This window comes from Loxodonta africana, chromosome 7, assembly GCF_030014295.1.
Source record: "Loxodonta africana isolate mLoxAfr1 chromosome 7, mLoxAfr1.hap2, whole genome shotgun sequence".
Classification (NCBI taxonomy): domain Eukaryota; kingdom Metazoa; phylum Chordata; class Mammalia; order Proboscidea; family Elephantidae; genus Loxodonta; species Loxodonta africana.
Genome location: NC_087348.1, coordinates 35,646,124 through 35,668,524, shown reverse-complemented (window position 1 = coordinate 35,668,524; position 22,401 = coordinate 35,646,124). Strand labels below are relative to the sequence as shown.

The window sequence follows — 22,401 nt, the reverse complement described above, 5'->3', positions numbered from 1 at the left end:
CTCACTTAGACTGACAAAGCACCTCCTCAGATAGCAAGCAGCATTTGGTTCCATCCTCTCAACAGTCCTGCCCTGTGGACTATTAAATTATTCTCAATTTTAGATAAGGACATGGAGGCTCAGATTAAGTGACTTGCCCAAGGTCATTCAGTGAGTTTGTGTCAACACTGGGGCTACTGACCCCAAATTCCCACCTTTCAGAGTTGCCTGATAGAAGTCAGGAAGTCCCAGTTCAAGAAGGGATGGTCTTCACTGACTGTGCTGGTCCCGCCACACTTGGAAAAGGACAGTCCAATTCTGGGCCCCACATTCAGAGGTTCCAAAATATTGGAATATGTTTAGAAAGCCACCACCCTGGGCCTGTGTTGGTGTTGGAAGGTACTGACTAGAGTAGCCTGGCGCTGAGATGCAATGAGCAGACACTCATTTCACTCAGGGTTACTGGAGAGAATCATTAAATGGGAGCTTCTTTCATACCCAAGAGGCTGTTAAGGAAGAGTCGGACTTGGCCTCAGTGCATCCAAAAAGTGGAAGAACTAGGATGCTTCTTGTTGTTGGGTGCCGTCAATTGTGACTCATAGCAACCCTATGTGACAGAGTAGAACTTCCCTCACAGGGTTTCCTACGCTGTAATCTTTATAGCCCTCATGTGTCTGTCAGTTTGTCATACTGTGGGGGCTTGCATATTGCTGTGATGCTGGAAGCTATGCCACCAGTATTCAAATACCAGCAGGGTCACCCATGGTGGACAGGTTTCAGCTGAGCCTCCAGGCTAAGAGAGACAAGGAAGAAGGACCCGGTGGTCTACTTCTAAAAAGAATTAGCCAGTGAAAACCTAATGAATAGCAGTAGAACATTGTCTGATATAGCGCTGGAAGATGAGTCCCTTGGGTTGGAAGGCACTCAAAAGACAACTGGGGAAGAGCTGCCTCCTCAAAGTAGAGTCAACCTTAATGACATGGAGGGAGTCAAGCTTGTTGGGACCTTCATTTGCTGATGTGGCATGACTCAAAATGAGAAGAAACAGCTGCAAACATCCATTAATAATCAGAACATGAAATGTACAGTGGCTGCAGCAGTGTATCTACAGAGAACTGCCAGAAATTCAGGACAGATTTAGAAGATGACATGGAATGAGGGATATCATTGCTGCTGTTAGATGGATTCTGGCTAAAGCAGAGAATACCAGAAAGGTCTTTACGTGTATTTTATTGACTATGCAAAGGCTGTGTAGATCATAACAAATTATGGATAACATTGCGAAGAATGGGAATTCCAGAACACTTCACTGTGCTCACAAGGAACCTGTACGTAGCTCAAGAGGGAGTTGTTTGAACAGAACAAGGGGATACTGCGTGGCTTAAAGTAAGGAAGGTGTGCGTCAGGTTGTATCCTTTCACCATACTTATTCAGCCTGCATGCTGAACAAGTAATCTGAGAAGCTGGACAATATGAAGAAAGAATGGGGCATCAGGATTGGAGGAAGACTCATTAACAATCTGTGATATGTAGACGACACAGCCCTGCTTGCTCAAAGTGAAGAGGACTTGAAGTACTTACTGATGAAGATCAGACTACAGCCTTCAATATGGATTACACCTCAACATAAAGAAAACAAAAATCCTCATAGTTGGACCAATAAGCAACATCATAATAAGTGGAGAGAAGATTGAAGTTGTCAAGGATTTCATTTTACTTGGATCCACAATCGACAGGCGTGGAAGCGGCAGTCAAGAAATCAAATGACATATTACATTGGGCAAATCTGATGCAAAAGACCTCTTTAAAGTGTTAAAAAGCAAAGATGTCACTCTGAGGACTAAGGTGCACCTGACCCAAACCATGGTATTTTCTATTGCATCACATGCATGCAAAAGCTGGATGATGAACAAGGAAGACTGAAGAAGAATTGACGCCTTTGAATTGTGGTGTTGGTGAAGGATACTGAATATACCATGGACTGCCAAAAGAAGGAACAAATCTGTCTTGGAAGAAGTACAACCAGAATATTCCTTAGACGCAAGGATGGCGAGATTATGTCTCACATACTTTTGACATGTTGTCAGGAGGGATCAGTCCCTGGAGAAGGACATCATGTTTTGTAAAGTAGAGGGTCAGCGAAAGAGAGGAAGACCCTCAACGAGGTGGATTGACACAGTGGCTGCAACAATGGGCTCAAGCACAATTGTGAGGATGGCGCAGGACTGGGCAGTGTTTCGGTCTGTTGTACACAGGGCCGCTATGAGCTGGAACCGACTCAACAGCACCTAACAACAACAGTCTTTACAGAAGCAGATCATAGGGTCTTTCTCCAGCAGAGCCACTGTGTGGGTTTGAACTGCCAACCTCTCAGTTAGCAGCCAAGCACTTAACCATTGAGCCACCAGGGCTCCAGTAGGATGCTACTACAGGGATTTACAGGGAGACTGATTTCAGTCCTTTCTTCAGTCCAGATTCTCTGCGTTGGAAGAGTCCGCCCCCAGAGGTGATGAACTTCCTGTCATAGGAACAAGGAAGGCAAGGGTGGGAGCACAACCTGGTGGAATATTACAAAAGAGATTCTTCAGAGGGGTAAAGGATTGGCCCATGGTGTTTTAAGGACCGTTTTAGGTTGAATGTCTCATTCTCTGTTCCTGGCCAGAATGATAGAGGTTGATTATCTTGGGATTCCAGCAGTAAGGATGTGTTGGGGGAGGTAGGAGAAAAAGGAGAATGGGCTTATGAGGGTTCAGGCTATTCAAGGAGATCAAAGAAGTACTAGAAGATCAGTTCCAGCAGGGAGCTGAGAGTCTGGGGCCAAGCAAGCCCCCAGGCAGAGTGAAGTTGACCCAGCTTGGGCCCTTGGTCCCTCAGGGACCTCTACAGGGGAGAAGGGGCCTAGGTCAGGGTGGAACAGGGGGTCCTGGGAGCTGAGACATCACAGAAGGAGAAGCTAGAGCTAGGAATGGATCCAGAATGACCAAGCAACCCCTTTAGAACTGTAGGCTGCTGGGGTGGGTCTGGGAGGCAGGTACAGAGAAGGTAGGTCACAGTCCAGCTCTGTCTGTGACCTTGGCCAAGTCTCCTCTCCTCCTTGGACGTCAGCTTCTCCATGTGGGAAATGGAGAGGCCCTCATACCCACCACACAAGGTTGTGATGAAGATTAAGCAAGCAGGGTTGCTATGAGTGGAGTCAACTTGACAGCAATGGGTTTGGTTGTTTTCGGATGTGAAAGGACTTTGAGAATTGTGGAAAAGCAGATGTTTCATTGTCTCAGCATCAGGCTGAGGTTAGAGACACCCCTCCCTAACCTGCTCTCCAGAGTGTAGCCAGAGAAATCTTTCCAAACCAGACCTGGTCATGGCACCCTACTCTCTCAAAAGATAAAAGCAAACAAAGCCCTCTTGGAAGTGTCTGGCCCTACCCGCTGCTACTGCTGCCTCTAGCACAGGAGCCCTCCCTGGCTGTGCTTCAGCCTCTGCCCTTCCCGTGGTTCCTCAACCAGCCAGTAGCTCCCCCACCTCTGAGTCTTTGCTTTTGCTCTTCTTAGAACCCCATGTCCTGACTGTAAAACTAGTGAAAACTCATTGCTGTCCAGTTGATTGCAACTCATAGCAACCCTAGAGGACAGAGTAGAACTGCCCCATAGGGTTTCCAAGGCTGTAATCTTTACAGAAGCAGACTGCCACATCTTTCTCCCATGGAGCGACTTGAATACTCACTTTTCAGTTAGCAGCCAAGTGCTTAACCACTGTGTGACCAGGACTCCTTCAAAACTAGTGAACTCCTTAATATTCTTCAAACCTCAGTTCTGAAGCCCTCCCTGATCCCCAAAGACCAGGTCAAGTTCCCTTGCTCTTTCTCCCACAATTCCCTGTACTTACTAGATGTTGACCCAGAATCCAGGAGTCACCAACAAAAAGCAAAATAATTTACAAACACAGGTAGTGGAATAAGTTCTTTATGTGAGCAAAGCATTATTCCACTGCCTGTGTTTGTAAATTGTGCTTTTTGTTAGTGACCCTGGGCCTTCACTTGTGGGTACCAGTCTCCCATGGCCAGCAGGTCACTTCCCATGGCTAGCACAGGGTTGATGGTCTGCTTCTACCTCCCTGTGGCACACTGGAGAGACCCTGTTCCTTCCCCGCCAGGAACAGATATAGAAGTGGGGTTGGCCAGGTGCCAGATAATGCACACACTGAGCTAAGCAATTTCTGGGAATATCAACATGTGCCTAGGGTAACGGGGGTGGGATGTGCTGATAGATCGCCAGCTGCTATGGGATGTTTTTGGTCAAGGTGCCCCAGTAAAAGGGAGTCAGCCTGCACTCTCATCTTATCCAAGAAGCCAGGTAGACACATGGTTCAAAGAACAAGGTCCATTTGTGGGTCACAGGAAAGGAGGCAGGCTGCGCTCGGACTGCCCCTTCCACACAAGATATGTTCTCTTGTGGGATTATGTGATTGTTTGTCTCCACTGTCCCTGGATTATAAACTCCATGACAGCATGTGTCTGATTTGCTTACCATGAGTCTCCAAGGGCCTAGGAAAGTGCCTGGCACACAAAAAATATTTATCAAATGACAAAATTAATTAAATCCCAAACCACAAGCTAGGCAATTTCCTCTGCAAAGCCCCACATGCTCATCCCCCAAGCATTCTCTTGGGTCAGACCCAGCAGGTCTCAGTCCCTGGGTGGGGAGAGAAATTAACATACCAAAGGAGTTGCCTCTGGGTCCTTCCAGGTACTGGGGCCAAACACTGTGGAGTCAACCTTGACTCCTCTATCCACACAACATATTCAATCCTTCAGGGAACCCTGTTGATTCTGCCTTAAACAAATATCCAGAATCCTGATGCAGTGAGATGGATTGCTTTTATTTGGCCTTTCTCACCACGGTCTTCTAACTCCCACCAAAAGACTGGGTGGGACTATGCAAATGAGGTGCTTGTTGCGCACCAAGGGGATTGGACAGCTTGTTAATAAATAAGGTGTATGGCACCCTTGTGGGGGTCAGACAGTGCAAATAAGGTGTATAGAACCCTAACAAGAGGATTGGCCAGTTTTGCCATCCCACCAGGCTTAAAATGAGTCATCCCAGAGGTGGGAAGGGAGGATTTCACCACCACCAAGGAAGTACCAGGACTGGAGCCTTTGGACTGGGACGCCTGCACTGAGAAACTCCTGGAACCGAGAGAGAGAGAGAGACAGAGAGACAGAGAGAGACAGAGAGCTGTAACACTGAAGACAGTGAGTGGTAAGTGGCAGCGGAGAAACTTTGGAAGCAGAGGCAAGAGACTGGCAGGAGACAGTGCAGTGGGCAGGAGATGGTATGGTGGGCTTCCCGGTCCCACTTAGCCAGAAAGCTGAGCACCTTCAAGCAGGGGGCTTGCTGACAAACTAGGGTGCCTCCATGCGCTTGGTGGAGCTAGGTTTGCCAACTCACGGTGCTAGAGCTGAGAGTCTATTTTGACTCCTAGCAACCCTATAGGACAGAGTAGAACTGCCCCATAAGGTTTCCAAGAAGGAGCTGGTGGATTTGAACTGCTAACCTTTTGATTAGCAGCGAAGCTCTTAACTGCAGTGCCACCAGGGCTCTTACAGACAGAGCTAAAAGGGCTTTGTAACATTTGCCTGAGCAGGGCAGAAGCCAAGGGGCCAGAAAGAGGTATGTCTGCAAGCACGGCTGAAAAGAGGCTGTCCTGATGGAAGAACTGTATCCTGAGCATTCCTCAACCTGAATTGTAATCTGTTACTTCCTTAATAAACCCCATAATCATCAATATTGTCTATGAGTTCTGTGTGGGCATTGCAATGAATTATTGAACTCAGCAGAGAAGTAGAGGGTGCCATGGGAGGGACGATTTGTGTCAGAACTGGTAAAGATGGTAGAGAGAGGAGGCTTGCCTGACCTCTACCTCATAGGAATCAGCCTTGGGTGGTTGATGTCGTTGATTTTGATTCTTCTGCCCCCTTGTGAAGTTAAGAGGAGGTCAGACGCCTCTACCACTGTGCCATTTTTACACCTAAAATGGTAAGAATTGCCTCATAATAATCCAGTGAAGGGAGTTGGCGGTGGAGTGGAAGGCACGTAAACGAAACAAGATTGTTTGCTGAATGATGTCAAAGCAGAGATTGGAATTCCTTGCACTATCCTTTCTACTTTTGTATATATTTGAGAATTTCCAAAATAAAATTTTTTGTTTTTCTACCCCCTACCCAGAATCTGACCAGCTCTCCCCACTTCCACAGCTACCACCCTGGTCCTGCCATAACCATCTCTTACCTGGATTATTGCAGGCAGCTCCTCATTGGTCTCCCTGCTTCCACCCTAACCTTCCTAAAGTCTTCTTTTCATCCCTCAACATTTATTTTGAAAAATGTTAAACCTACAAAAAAAATTTGAGAGATTATACAATGAACACTTGTTACTTTTCACCTAGATTTGACAATCGATATCATTTTGTCACATATGCTTTCTGTGTGTGTATAAACACACACGTGCACATTTCTCTCTTTTTGCTGAACCATTTCAAAATAAGTTACAGACATCGTGATACCTCACCTCTTATTATTTTAGCCTGTATCTCCTAAGAACAAGGATATCCTCACACATATCTACAATACATTGTCATACCCAAGGAATGTAATATGGATACAATAATATTTAATATACAGTCCATATTGAAATTTCTTCAATTATCCCCCAAACTGTCCCTTATAGCCTTTAAAAAAAAAAAATCCAATATCAAATCAAGGATCATACATCGCATTTAGTTGTCATGTCTCTTTGTTGTTGTTGTTGGTTGCTGTTGAGACGGTTCTTTAGTCTCTAATCTCCAACAGTCCCCCAGCCTTTTTTGATCCTTTATGGGGTTGATATTTTGATGTGTCCAGGCCAGTTGTCTTGCATCTAGAGTCTATTCTCAACACAGCAACCATAGGAATTCTTTTAAAACCAAACGCAGATCATGTCACTCTCTGCCCTAACCCCCACAACAGCTGTTGGTCTTGCTCAGAGTAAGAGCCAAAGTCCTTACAGCGGCCAGCATTTCGTGATTCGACGCCCCCACAACTTCTAAGACCTCAACTCCTACTCCTTACCTCCTTTCACAGTTATAGGTCTCCTTGCTCTTTCTTGACCATGTCACACTAGCTCCTGTTTTAAGGCTCATTCCTGGTGGTTCCTCAAAAAGTTAAGTAGAGAATTGCCATATGACTCAGCAATCCCACTTCTGGGTATATACCCAAAAGAAATTAAAACAAGGACTCAAACGGACATTTGTATGCCAATGTTCACTGCAGCACACAGGCTATTTATATGACAATAGTCAAAAGGTAGAAACAACCCAAGTGTCCATCAACTGATGGGTGGATAAAGAACATGTGGTATGTACATACAATGGACTATTATTCAGCTATAAAAAGGAATGCAGTTCTGAAACACTCTACAACATGGATGAACCTTGAAAACATTATGCTAAGTGAAATAACCCAGACACAAAAGGCCAAATGTATGGTTCCACTTACATGGAGTATCTACAATAAGCAAATTCATAGAGACAGAAAATAGATTTGAGGCTACCAGAGCAGACGAATGGGGAGTTACTGCTTAAGGGGTACAGAGTTTCTGTTTGGGGTGATGAAAACGTTTTAGAAATAGTGGTGATGGTTGCACAGATTGTGAATATAATTAAAGCTACTGAGCTCTACGTTTACTATTGTGTACCGCAATATCGTGGGGGCTTGCGTGTTGCTGTGATGCTGGAAGCCATGCCACCAGTATTTACCAGCAGGGTCACCCATGGAGGACAGGTTTCAGCTGAGCTTCCAGACTAAGACAGATGAGGAAGAAGGACATGGCAGTCTACTTCTGAAAAGAATTAGCCGGTGAAAACCTTATGAATAGCAGTGGAGCTTTGTCTGACATAGCGCTGGAAGATGAGCCCCCCAAGTTGGAAGGCACACAAAAGATGACTGGGGAAGAGCTGACTCCTCAAAGTAGAGTCGACCTTAATGACTGGGATGGAGTCAAGCTGTCAGGACTTTCATTTGCTGATGTAGAATGACTGAAAATGAGAAGAAACAGCTGCAAACATCCATTAATAATCAGAACTTGGAATGTACAAAGTATGAATCTAGGAAAATCAGAAATCATCAGAAATGAAGTGGAATGCATAAACATCGATATCCTAGGCATTACTGAGCTGAAATGGACTAGTACTGGACATTTTGAATCAGACAATCATATGATCTACTGTGCCGGGAATGACCACTGAAGAAGAATGGCGTTGCATTCACGGTCAAAAGGAACATTTCAAGATCTATCTTGAAGTACAACGCTGCCAGTGATAGAATAATATCCATACACCTGCAAGGAAGGCCAGTTAATATGACTATTCAAATTTACACACCAACCACTAAGGCCAAAGATGAAGATTTTTACCAGCTTCTGCAATCTGAAATTGTTGGAACATGCAGTCAGGATGCATTGATAATTACTGGTGGTTGGAATGCGAAAGCTGGAAACAAAGAAGAAAGATCAGTAGTTGGAAAATACGGCCTTGGTGATAGAAACAATGCTGGAGATCGCATGATAGAATTTTGCAAGACCAATGACTTCTTCATTGCAAATACCTTTTTTTGCCAACATAAACAGCAACTATACATGTGAACCTCACCAGATGGAATACACAGGAATCAGTTCAACTAAATCTGTGGAAAGACACGATGGAAAAGCTCAATGTTATCAGTCAGAAAAAGGCCAGGGGCCGACTGCAGAACAGACCATCAATTGCTAATACGCAGGTTCAAGTTGAAACGGAGGAAAATTATAGCAAGTCCATGAAAGCTGAAGTACAACCTTGAGTATATCCCACCTGAATTGAGAAACCATCTCAAGAATAGATTTGACACATTGAACACTAATGACGAAGACCAGACGAGTTGCGGAATGACATCAAGGACATCATACATGAAGAAAGCAAGAGGTCATTGAAAAGACAGGAGAGAAAAGACCAAGATGGATGTCAGAGGAGACTCTGAAACTTGCTTTCATACGTCAAGCAGCTAAACCAAAAGAGAGAAATGACGAAGTAAAAGAACTGAACAGAAGATTTCAAAGGGTGGCTCGAGAAGACACAGTATTAAAATGACATGTGAAAAGAGCTGGAAATAGGAAACCAAAAGGGAAGAACACACTTGGCATTTCTCAAGCTGAAAGAACTGAAGAAAAAATTCAAGCCTCGAGTTGTGATAGCAAAAGCTTCTATGGGGAAAATATTAAACAATACAGGAAGCATCAAAAGAAGATGGAAGGAATACACAGAGTCATTATACGAAAAAGAATTGGTTGACATTCAACCATTTCAAGAGGTAGCATATGATTAGGAACTGATGGTACTAAAAGAAGAAGTCCAAGCTGCACTGAAGGCATCGGCAAAAAACAAAAACAAAGCCCGTTGCCATTGAGTTGATTCCAACCCATAGCAAACCTATAGGACAAAGTAGAACTGCCCCATAGGATTTCCCAGGGAAGCCTGGTGGATTCGAACTGCCAACATTTTGGTTAGCAGGCATAGCTCTTAGTCACTACGCCATCCAAAAAAAAAAAGGTTCCAGGAATTGATGGAATATCAATTGAGATGTTTCAACAAACAGATGCAGCGCTGGAAGTGTTCACTCGTCTATGCCAAGAAATCTGGAAGACTGGCCAACTGACCAGAAGAGATCCGTATTTATGCCTATTCCCAAGAAAGGTGATCTAAAGGAATCCAGAAATTATCGAACAATATCATTAATATCACATGCAAGTAAAATTTTGCTGAAGATCATTCAAAAGTGGCTGCAGCAGTGTATCGACAGGGAACTACCCGAAATTCAGGACAGATTCACAACAGGACGTAGGAACCAGGGATATGATTGCTGATGTCAGAAGGATCTTGGCTGAAAGCAGAGAATACCAGAAAGATGTTTACCTGTGTTTTATTGACTATGCAAAGGTATTTGATGGTGTGGGTCATAACAAATTATGGATAACATTGTGAAGAATGGGAATTCCAGAACACTTAATTGTGCTCATGAGGAACATTTACATAGATCAAGAGGCAGTTGTTTGGACAGAACAAGGGGATACTGACTGGTTTAAAGTCAGGAAAGGTGTGCGTCAGGTCCTTTCACCATACCTATTCAATCTGTATGCTGAGCAAATAATCCAAGAAGCTGGACTATATGAAGAAGAATGGGGCATCAAGATCGATGGAAGACTCATTAACAACCTGCATTATGCAGATGACACAACCTTGCTTGCTGAAAGTGAAGGGGACTCGAAGCACTTACTGATGAAGATCAAACACCATAGCCTTCAATATGGATTACCCTTCAACATAAAGAAAACAAAAATCCTCACAAATGGACCAATAAGCAACATCGAGATAAATGCAGAAAATACTGAAGTTGTCAAGGATTTCATTTTACTTGGATCCACAATCAACACCCATGGAAGCAGCAGTCAAGAAACCAAACGATTCATTGCATTGGAGAAACCTGCTGTAAAAGACATCTTTAAAGTGTTCAAAAGCAAAGATGTCACCTTGAAGACTAAAGTGCACCTGACCCAAGCCATAGTATTTTCAATTCATCATATGCATGCGAAAGATGGACAATGAATAAAGAAGACAAAAGAAGAACCGACCCCTTTGAATTGTGGTGTTGGCAAAGAATATTGAATATACCATGGACTGTCAAAAGAACGAATAAATCTGTCTTGGAAGAAGCACAACCAGAATGCTCCTTTGGACGTTGTCAGGAGAGGTCAGTCCCTGGAGGAGGACATCATGCTTGGTAAAAAGTACAAGGTCAGTGAAAAAGAGGAAAACCCTCAACGAGATGGACTGATACAGTAGCTGCAACAGTGGGCTCAAGCGTAACAATTGTGGGCATGGTGCAGGACTGGGCGGTATTTTGTTCTGTTGTACATAGGGTTGCTATGAGTCAGAACCAACTCAACAGCACCTAACAACAACAACATGCCTCTTTGGCAGGAATATTACAGAAGTGATGCTGAGTTTCTCAGGTAACCAATGATTTCAATTTGTCCCATTCCTGAAGGTGCTAACCTTTGTCAGTTGATTAAGCTGGTATCCGTCAGCCTTCTCCACTTCCAAGTTACTCTTTTCTCCCTTTGAGCTTAGTAAGTATTCTGTGGGAAGTACTATGGAACTAGGTAAATATTCCATTCCACATCAAATTTTCAATTTATTCATTTATTTGTGTCAGTATGGATTCTCATTTCATTCAATACAGTATGTGAATATCATTATTTATTTTGATGCTAATTTCTCAGAGTTGGCCAGTGAGAAGCCACTCAACCTGTGTCTTTTTGAGCTATCAGCATTACTTCAGCTTTTCCTTGCTTTCTGGTACAAGATATCCTGGCCTTATCATGTACTTCCCTTACCCCAGGCCTGGAATCAGATATTTCTCTAAAGAGCCTTGGTTCCTTTCAGTGGATAGAGCATGGTATTTAGAAGTCAAGATCTGGGCTGTAGGTATGCTCATTACCTTTGGCATGTCACTGCCTCTCGGTGGACATATACACATATATATATCTATATTTACTTATAGATCTAGTGATACATTTTGAAATCCATGAGTTCACTCTGATACCTACAGTTCCAATTCAATACCACAGGGTGCCTTCTGGTTTTTTCCTTCTTCAAATTTGTAACCTCCATCTTCAACAGTGAGAAGCCTGATTTCCATTATCCTTAGTATATTTACTTCTTTGATCAGCCCCCCCACCTATGTAACCAATTTCCCATCCCTGTCACCACTCCCTCCCATGTACAGTTCCCCTCCTCACCCTGCTTGGGCTCTGAAGTCCTATGTCAAGACACCCAAATGCGTGGATGCTCCACCCACTCGAGCTCTGACCTCACCCTCACATGGACCTTCCCCAACTTGGATGCCCCTCACCCCCTTTAAGCTCTAACGCCCCAAGCCAGGCTGCCCTCTACCCTGCTTGGTCTCTGACACTTTGCACTGGCCCCTCTCTACCGCCACGTAGCTGTCCTCCTCACCTTGCTCAGGCTCTGACTTCCCATGCAGTGCCCTCTTCACCCTGCTCTAGCTCTGACACCCTGCCCCAGGCTGCCCTATGCATGGGCGTCCTTCTCATCCTTACCTTGCTCTGTTCCTATGTGGGGACACCCTGCTTACCCTGCTCAGGCTTTTGCCCCCCAGACCACCCACCCACGTAGATGTCCCCCTCACCCTGCCTGGGCTCCAATACCAAGCACCAGGCCTTGACTCTGCAGGGACTCCCTTCTTACCTGGGCTTTGACACTCCAGGCCGAGCTGCCCCTATATGTGGGTGCCCTTCTCTCTCCACTCAGGCTCTGACTCCCCACACTGGGGCCTCCCCTGTGTGGACATCTTCCTCACCCTTCTTGGCTCCAGCATCCCAACTAATGGTTTCAGGACTGAATTGTTTAGGAAGAGAAATGAAGGGGATGAAGAGGAGGAAAAGGAACCCTGATCTACTCTTTAGTTTTCCAAAGCCCTTATCACTTTCTAGCAAACTTTATACATTGCCTGTTTAGTGTGCCAGCTGTGTGGTGTACTGTGTGGTGAACCTACCCATGGTTCACTGAGGTATCCCCAGTACCTGGAAAGGCACCTGGAGGCGCTGGTGCCTAGGCGTGGAAGGAACACTGGTGCCTGAGGGTGCACACACCGGGGCCTCACTCCCCTCTGCCCTGCCCCCTCAGGCCTCCACTGGGGAAAGTCAGAAGCCCTGGGACCAGGTACGAATGATTTATTTTCCTATAAAGAGCAAAGTACAAAGAGGTGGGAGGTGGGCAGGACAGCTGGGCTCAGAGGGGCAGCAGTGGGCAGGCCCAGTGCTGGCCAACACCCAGGAGTAAACAGGCATCCAAGCACCGCCCAGCCAGGGGGTTTCCAGCTCAGGGGGCCTCCAGCATCATGCTGGAGGCAGCAGGGGGAGGCGAGGTGGAAACTCAAGATGGCAGCTGGTGTCACACAAAGCCAGGCTTCATGGAGGAGCGGCGGCAGTTGGGGCAGCTCCGGATCCCGTTGTTTTGTAGGCACCTTGGGAGGCAAAGACTTGGTCCACTCCCTTGAGGCTGTCCTTCCATCCTGGGCCCATCCCTGCCTCCCCTTCTCCCTTCACCTCTGCAGGGCTGGGAAGGCATCCTTGGTTGCTCTTCAGGCTCCTGTGGGTAAGCCGGCCCGCCCCCTCCCACTCTCCCCCAGAGGCTTCCATGGGTAGAGCAATGGGCAGGGAGTCGGGAGGTCGGAGCCAGCCTCTGCCACCACCCTGAGGCAGGTCTGGCCCTGGGTTTATGAATCTGGGGGGCTCTGAAGGGTCTTTCTGAATTCTGTTTGGGGTGAGCAATAAGCATAATGATGACGGTCAACTCACAGGGTGCTGAGAGGATTCAATGATTAATATAGCGGAAGCTTTAGAACACACCAGGGACACAGAAAGCACTATGTAGGCGTCTGCTGCTGTTATTATTGTGATGCGCCGGAGTGCCCTCGAGTGCCCCCAGCCCTCCCTCACCTGAGGTGGAAGATGTGGGAGCAGGGCAGGGCCTGCAGCCTGCTGTTCCTCTCACCAATGGACTCCCCGCACAGGCCGCAGTAGAGCTCGGTCTCCTCCACGCACTCGTGGAAGCGCACGACGTGGGCGCGCAACTCCCGCTGCAGCCCCTTGCTGCGGTAGATACTCTCGCTCAGACAGTGCAGCTTCAGCTGGCTCAGCTGGGCCAGGAGTGTGGGGACGGAGACAGGACCAAAGTCAGTGTCAGGGAGCAGCTGGCCCGCTTCTCCTCCTTACCCAGCCCACGGGGCTGCCTCTGGGCCCTGGGCAGTCAACGCACCCGGGGTCCAGTCCCCACCACTTCCATGCCTGTCTGGTGGACCTAGGAGAAATGTCCTGCCCTCTCTGGGCTTTAGTTTCCCCTCACGCTGAGGGAGTGGGTAGGTGGGGTCCCCTAGTCCTCACCCCTAAGGCTCTTTGGGGATCCATGTTTTTGAAATATTTTATTGCTCGAACCTGCTGCATTTACTCGTAATAATTAATTTTCTTTCCCATTTTTATTAATCTCATACATACACAACAGCTCGTCAGCCTTCCTGATCAACTTGGGATACCCTGGGTGGATATTCCCTCAGTGGCTATAATCCAAAAAGCAAATATATTTGGCCTTTTAGTTGGACTGTGCACCTAATCCCAGAGAAATGCTCAACTTCTAGAAGACTTTGAGGAACACTGAATAGACGTTGATAGAGGGCGATATGGCCACGTGTCAGCAGAAACACCTTCCCCCCTCTTGTCCTCTGCCTCGGTCAGGCACCTTTCATATTTCTGGCACCTTGGAATGTCATTCCTTGCTTTGTCTGGCACCCCCTTGGACACGTGCCCTGGGGGAAATGCCCCTTTCTTCCAAACCTCCCCTTGCTACGCCTCTGGTGGGCTTTGGAATTAAGACGGTCGGGTGACTAGGCGTGGGACCTTCAGCCCTCTCTGAGCCTCGTGTTCCTCATCTGTACCATGGGGATCCCTGTACCCACCTTACCAGGGTACAATGAGGCCTGGACTGATGCCTGTAAGAACCTTGGGCATGGCCAGCTCTCAGTGAGACGAGGCCATTGTTAGGAGTTTTAGGGAACACCAAGAAGCCTCTGAGGAATGCTGATCTCCTCTGAGCAGTGACATTCTTGCACCACCTTCAGAAGTGTTCTCTGGGTGGAAGACACAGCCAGGGTCTGGGTGTGGCTGGGGGTAGCTCCTGGGGGACTGAGAAGGACCCAGCACATGGAGGAGTCAGGATGCCCTCCACCCCCAAGTCCTTGCCTTGGGCCGGTGACCCCAGACCCGGGAGAAGGAATCAGGTCTGACCTTGTTCCCCACCTCCTCGGCCAGGTCCTGGGCTCTCTCGATGGCGTCCAGAGCCTAGAAGGTGGCACAGGCCAGGGCTGCGGGCAGAGCTGCCTGACAGAGGCTTTGGCACATAGAGAGGAAGAGGGGCAGGGAGGGGCAGGCCTGGGGAGGGCGACCTGGCTGGGCAGCTGTCCCATGTACGAAGACAGTGGAAGACTGGGTGCAGTCACAGAGCTGTGCAGGCAAGTTACCTCCTGTCTCAGTTTACAGAGACACAAAATGGGAAGAATGTTCCTGGCTCACAGGGTGTTGTGAGATCATGGGAGAGCTCATGGGAGGCAGTCAAAGCATCCTGGGCTCAAACCCTGCCTCTGGCCCTTTACCCTCTGTGAGTCTGTGGGCAAGTCATGGGCCTTCTCTGAACCTCAGTTTCCTCATCTAGAAAATGATTAGGTATGTCCTAGACCCATGAGGTTAGTGTGAAGCTGATGTTAGGCAAAGTGATTAAAAGATCCTCAGATTGTTGACTCCAAGTAGGGACCCGCTGCCCCCAAGTGGGGATCATTAGGGAGCTCTGGGGCCTGCAGGGTAGAGTCCAACCTCACCTTGTCCAGTGCCTTCCTGGCCACCCAGCATTTGGCCACACCCAGCAACACTTGCACCTGCCCCAGGCGGTTTCCAATCTCAGTCATGATGCTCATGGCGGAGTCGTACCTGGGGAAGGCAGTCTGCAGGGCCGGGGAGGGGGTGAAGTCAGGTTGGGCCAGGCTGGCACACTTGCACTCATGCCCACCCACCCCAAGCCCCCACATTAAGCTGGCTTCACCTCCAGGTCCCCGCGGCTCCGGTGGATGTCGGCAAAGCAGAGCAAGCAGAGTGCCTGCAGTGGCCGGTCCCCATGCTGCAGGGCAATCTTCATAGACTCCTGTGTGGGAGGTGGTCCCTCAGGCCTGCTCATCAGCCCCCACCACTGGAGCAGCCCCACTCAGAGGCCCCTCTAAAGAGACAGCCCAGGGATCACTAACATCCTCAGAGCCCCATGTGCCTGTCGCCGTACCGAGGCCCCATATCTGACCCACTGAGGCCTCACAGCAAGGTGGCTACTCTTACTTCACAGGAATTCCAGAGACTGGCCCTCTTCCTACTTTGCTCTCCAAAGTGCCTCATGGAGGGTGTTAGGGGCAGAGGGAAGCACCTCCTGTCTGATGAGGATGGCATGGAAGAGAGTGAGGGGTTTTTTGGGGCGGAGGGTAGAGAAAAAAAATATCCTTCAGGGGCTCAGCTATAGGGAGGCTGGGCCAAAGGCAAGCCTGGGGGCCTCAGTGGGCTGGTTTAGAAGGAGGTCCTGCCACCCGGGGCCCCAGGTCCCAGCCCATACCACCACCACCACCTGCCTGCCCCTTTCCTGCTGCCCCACCTCACAACACTCCATGGCACTGCCCAGGTGGCCCAGCAGGCGATACGCCACGGCCATGTGGTACTGGCTCATGGCCCGGTACTTGAGGCTCCAGCCTTTGCCATAGTCGTTGACGAGCTCTGCAGCCTTGCAGGGGAAGAACAGGGCTTTCTCGTAGTCCTGCAGGGACACAGGGAGGGGGTGGGGTGGGAGCTGGCACGTGAGTGTCAGGAGCTGCCCATAAGTTGACAGCTCCAGGGCCTGGCTTCTCCCACAGCCAGGGTGGCCCATAGGGCCTCACCAGTGTTTGCTGGTTCATTCATTCATTCATTCAGCTATCCAGGGGAAAGTGATCCAGGCAGAGGGAACAGCCAGTGCAAAGGCGTGGGTGCCATGAAGGCAGGGATCTTTGGCTGGTTCACTGACGGATTCCAAGAGCCTCGCACCATTCTTGGCACTTAGTAGATGCTCAATAAATTGTGTTGAATGAATGAATGTGAAGGCAAGAGAATACAGTTGGCCTCTCTTCCCACCCAGTTCCAATTTGCCCCTCAGCTTTAGAGACACACAGGGAGGGGGATATCAGTGCACCCCACCTCCCCACTGGAGCTTGCCCCCTGGCCCTCAGGAGCAGATGTTCACTGAAGGCTCAGTGACTGATTGCCAGGGCCATTGGCTACAAAGGACATTGGGACAGACTCACTGAGACCATGAAATCATTCTCATACCTCCTCAGACCTGCCCGTTACCAGCTCATGACCTCGCCTCATGCTCCATTGGGAAAAGAGAAAAAAATCAGACAGAGCTCCCTTATCATTCTCCACCAGAGCTACCACCTCCCATCTCTGTCCCGACACTCTCTGCTGCCCCTCCTGTTGCTATGGAGGAGGGCTCCTTGCTCTTATCCAACGCCAGACCCTCCATATGGGCTCTGGACTGAATCTCCCCATCTCTGTACCATCCAGTTCTCTCCTTCTACTGAATCATTCCCATCACTGTAAAGACATGTTCTGGCATTTCTCACCTCACTAAAAAATAAAAACAAAAATAGAAATCGAACCTTCTCTTGCCCCATTCCTCATTTAGCTGCAGCCCATGTCTCTGTTCTTTTCCATAGTATGCCTATTTTATCTTCCACGCTGTATCTAATGAGCATTTCAGAGTTTATAGGACCAAAGGAGAACTCTTGATTTCCTCCCATCAACAAAAACCTGCTCCTAATATTCCTAGCACTTTTTAATTTGAAGCCATGTAAATGTTTTAAGGATTCAAAAATTAAATTAAATTAAAATGCAATACCTAGAAATGGAAAATGGAAACAAATGACCCTAACTGATAGCATATTAATATAATGACACAAGAGAAAGTAAGGTATTAGTTAACGGATTAATCTGATTTCCTCAATAAATGATGGAAAATAAAGGCGAGGAGAGGAATTTTCTATTGAAAGAGGCTTGAGACATCGCGTTAAATATGTGACTCTTGTTCGCATTCCAGTTCAAGCAAGCTAAGCATAAACCAGCTGCCATCGAGTTGATTCTGACTCATGGCGACCCTATATGTGCCAGAGTAGCACTGTGCTTTATAGGGTTTTCAATGGCTAATTTTCAGAAGTAGATCTCCAGGCCTTTCCTCCAAGGTACTTCGGGATGGACTGGAACAGCCAACTTTTGGTTAGCAGCCAAGTGCTTTAGCCATTTACATCACCCCGGGAGGAGGTATATTTTCAGGATAAGTAGAGAAATTTAAATATGGGCTAGATATTAGATGTTATGCAGAGATTGTTAATTTGCTGTGCACGTCAATAGAACTGTGACTATGTAAGAAAAGGGTCTTACATAGGAAAATGCCCACCCCCTTTTTTAGAGATGCATACTGAACTACTTAGGGGTAAAATATCATGATGTCTATAATTTTGTATTATAATACTTCTGTTATAATACTTCCGTTAAATATAGGTGAAACAAATCATTATACTATTCTCTCCACTTTCCCTTATGGTTAGTTTTCTTCATAATAAAAAAGTATAAATAAAATCCTAGGCATTGACTTTGTGACTCTCATTTCTTCACACCCCACCTCTGCTCCATCAGCATTTACACACTCATCTACCCCAAGATTTATTAAGCACCTGCTATGTGCCAGGTATTAAACTCTCCCACGAGAAATCCGGAAACCCTGGTGGTGTAGTGGTTAAGGGCTTGGTTGCTAACCAAAAGTTTGGCAGTTCAAAATCACCAGCCTCTCCTTGGAAACTCTATGGGGCAGTTCTACTCTGTCCTATAGGGTCACTATGAGCCGGAATCAACTCGATGGCACTGAGTTTTTTTAGTATGAGGAATCCAGACTTTCTGGAGCCACGGAGGCTGGATGAACCCCCGAAACAATTGCCCTAAGATCATCTTTAAACCTCAAACCAAAAATATGCCCTGAAGTCTTCTTAAAAGCAAATAATCGTCTAGCTTAAATAGGAAAGAATGTCTGCCTTCAGCATTGTGCTCTTTTAAGATCTAGCTATGTGGGATAAAAGTGACAACAGCAGATGGGATAAGAAACTTAGGGGGCGGTGAGTTTATGCTAATCGAGGAGGAACAACCTAGAAAAGGAGAGAATGGTTGCACAATTTGAAGAATGTCATCAGTGTCACTGAATTGTACATGTAGAAATTGTTGAGCTTGTGCCTGTTCTGCTGTGTATATTCTCAACCACAACAAAACATAAAATAAATTATTAAAAAATTTCTCATGCGGCCAAACATAGCCAGAATACCTAAGGCGAAGGGGAACAAATACTCATGACCAGAAGCCTGCAGCCACTGACCCTCTTGGTTCCTGTGCGCAATCCTCACCTTCCTCTTCTCCCTTCCTCCTCACACCCCCTGCTCCAGGCATGCTACGTGCAGCGCGGTAGACCCTGTGTGACGGTAGACCCTGTGTGACGGTAGGCCCTGTGTGACGGTAGGCCCTGTGTGACGGTAGACCCTGTGTGTGTGACGGTAGACCCTGTGTGACGGTAGACCCTGTGTGACGGACTAGAACAACTGCCCCGTGGGGTGTTCTTGGTTGTAATCTTTACAGAAGCAGATCACCAGGTCTTTCTCCTTCGGAGCCATTGGTGGGTTTGAACCACCAAGCTTCTAATTAGCAACCCAGTGCTTAACTGTTGCGCCACCAGGGGTCCAGGCATGCTGGCCTCTTTACCCTGCCTAGAACAAGCCAGGCATGCTCTCTGCAGGGCCTTTGCTTTATCTGTTTCCTCTTTTTGTGGTTGCTTGTTGCCTAGAGTGCTCTTTCTCCAGATTTCTACAGGGCTCACCCCCTCATCACCTCAGGTCATCAATTATCATCTCAGGAGGCCCCCCTGAGCCTCCTCCACCCTCTGCACTTCCTTGTATTTTCACCCCCGTCTCTGCTTTATTTTCTCCTCAGCTCTTTGTAAGACGCTATATAATGTACTTGTTGATCGTGTTTATTGTCTTTCTCAACCAGAATGCAAGCTTTCTGAGGGCAGTGGTGTTGGGCGTCACTGAGTCGATTCCGACTCATAGCGACCTCATGTGACAGAGTAGAACTTCCCCATGGGGTTTTCTTGGCTGTAATCTTTATGGAAGTAGATCACCAGGTCTTTCTCCTTCGGAGCTGCTGGGTGGGTTTGATCCACTGAACTTTTGACTAGCAGCTTAGTGCTTAACTGTTGCTTTGCCAGGGCTCCTTTTACGAGGGTAGGGACTTTATGTTTTTTTCATTGCTGCATCCCAAACCAGCAGTGCCTGGGACAAAGTAGACGCTCAATAAATATTTGATGAATGAATCTTTACAACCCTGTTCTTCATTTTATAGATGCACCTACCAAGGTTCAGACAGCAGAGGTGATTTGCCCAAGATCACAGAGCAAACACGGGACACTGCCGGTCTACGGCCGGTCCTCACACAACAGCCTCCCGTTTCCCCAGGAGCTCAGACAGATCAAGGTTTGAATCCTGGCTCTCCCCTTTCTTTCGCGGGTAAGTCTTTTGTCTCTCTGATGCTCACACACCTGGTTTCTACCTAAAAGGGAGGACTAAACGAGGTAGTGTAGCAGGGAGTGTGGTTCGCGGGGGGCTCCCAGGGAGCCCAAGCCCCCACCTCGGGCCCAACCCACCTTGACCTGGGCATAGAAGCTGCCCAGGCTGCAGCAGACACGGCACTCCAGCATGGCGTCATCGTTGTTGTGGGCATAGCGCAGGGCCTTCTCGAAGCTCTCCAGGGCCTTCTGGAAAAGGCTGAGGCCTAGGAAGGCGTTGCCCATGCTCAGGCTGACCTGGCCTCCGAGCTGGGCACCCACCCTGGTGCCCGGCAGTCCAAGGCAGGTCTTGCAGTAGGAGATGGTCTTGTGAAACTCGCACAGCTTCTCATTGCTGCGTGCCAGGTTGAGGTAGCTCTCCAGGAGGAAGTCGGCATCCTCCAGCTCCCGAGCCGTGTCAATCTGCACCACGGCGAACTGCCCGCCAGGCAGAAGGCAGTGGCTGTCAGTAGGCCCAAGCCTCCGACTGGAGCCTCCAAGCTCCCATCCTCAGAACCACAGCATCAGACCCCAAAGCCTCAGACCCAGACCTTCCATGCCCCAGGCTCAGACCCGTTCTCGATTCCCCACCCTCAGACCAGAAGCTTCAGCCCTGGGGGGCCTAACCCCCAGGCTCAGACCCAAAGCATCAGACCCCAAAGCCTCAGACCCAGACCTTCCACCCCTCAGCCACAGACCCGTTCTCTACCCCACTGCCAAATACCAGAAGCTTCAGCCCTGGAGCCTCCACCCCCCAGGTTCAGCCCCTGAGCGTTCACCCTGCTGCCCCTAGCCTCAGATCTGGAGTCTCCACCACCCTCCGAACCCCAGCCTTAAACCTGAAGCCCTCACCACCCCAGGTTCAGATACACAACCCCAAAGAGAACGCAGAGACCTAGACTCTAAAACCTAGGCTTGAGATCCCTGAGCCCTGGACCCTAAGGCCTGGGAACCTCAGTCTCAGCCTGTGGTACACTGGAGCTCAAGGCCACAGGCCTGAATCCCAAGCCAAGACCTGGCATCTAAAACCCAGGACCTCAGATGCAGATTCAGAGCAGCAGGCCCTGGCCCTCACCCTTCAGAGGCAACCGAGCCTGAGGAGCCTGGGAGAAGCTGGGCCCTGGCCTTGATCTTCCCACAACCATGCCCTGGTCCCACCTTCAGCATCTCCTTGTAGCGGCCCATCTCCGAGTGGGCTGTGACCAGGCAGCCCAGCACGCGGAAGCGCCCCACCAGGTCGGTGTTCTTCTCCAGCACCTTCATCCACACCTGCAGCGCCTTCTCCGTCTGGTTGGACTGGTACAGCTGGAGCCCCTTTTCAATCTGCTGCTTCGTCTGGTCCTGCCCCATTCTCCTGAAGCCCCACGCCCCACACAGAAGAGACCCTGGTGGCTCTGGGCCTCTAGGCGCTCATGGCGCAGGACTCACCATGCTGCTGCCTGCTGAGCCCAGGAAGGAAAGCAGCGTTGCTCAGAGCCGGCACAGGATCTGCACTGGGAGCGGGCGCCACCCTGGGAACAAAGCTGGTGCAGCCTCTGTCTGCAGCTGTCCCTGCCAGTTGGGGCCGTGTGGCTGCTGAGGAATGTCAGCCACTAGGTCACGCGGGCCTCTGCTGCACCCACCCCCAGGCTATGAGACGGCTTCCCCAGGGATGCAGGCACCCTGCCACCTGGACACTCCTTGGGCTGTCTTCAGTACTCCTGATGCTGGTCCCGACGGCCCTGGAGAGGCAGGTCCTCCCTACAGCCTTGCCCAGGAGCCATCTCCCAGGTGCGCAGGCTGAGCAGGCCTCGGCTGACAGGGCCCAGGGAGGACAGCAGGGATGAGGCTGGACACACAGGCATCCAGGGGGCTAGGCAAGTGCCTGGTCCTGCTTCTCCCCTTCACGCTCTCCCCACCCTGGCTCCCCACCTCTCCCCACCCCCGCCCTGGCTTTGTGCCTGTGATTCCCTGGGCACCAAGCTCACTTATCCATGTACATGCCCACACTAGCATTCCTGCCCTTTCATCCTAGAGGAGGCTGGGAAAGGACCTCTGGCTGGTGCCCAAGGCCTGTGTTCTAGCCTGGGTTCTTCC

General features: G+C 48.8%; 1 protein-coding gene across 1 annotated transcript; it reads right to left on the bottom strand.

Moving 5' to 3' along the window:
- Positions 1-9,603: 9,603 nt before the first annotated feature.
- On the bottom strand, positions 9,604-22,201 carry RAPSN (receptor associated protein of the synapse). Its single transcript, XM_003412242.4, has 8 exons — positions 21,484-22,201; positions 20,425-20,763; positions 16,306-16,464; positions 15,715-15,813; positions 15,494-15,616; positions 14,907-14,960; positions 13,566-13,765; positions 9,604-13,090 (listed from the first exon to the last, which is right to left on the bottom strand). Exons 1-8 carry the CDS (start codon positions 21,673-21,675, stop codon positions 13,018-13,020), a joined length of 1,239 nt encoding a protein of 412 aa, XP_003412290.1. The 5' UTR covers positions 21,676-22,201; the 3' UTR covers positions 9,604-13,017.
- Between the last annotated feature and the right edge of the window lie 200 nt (positions 22,202-22,401).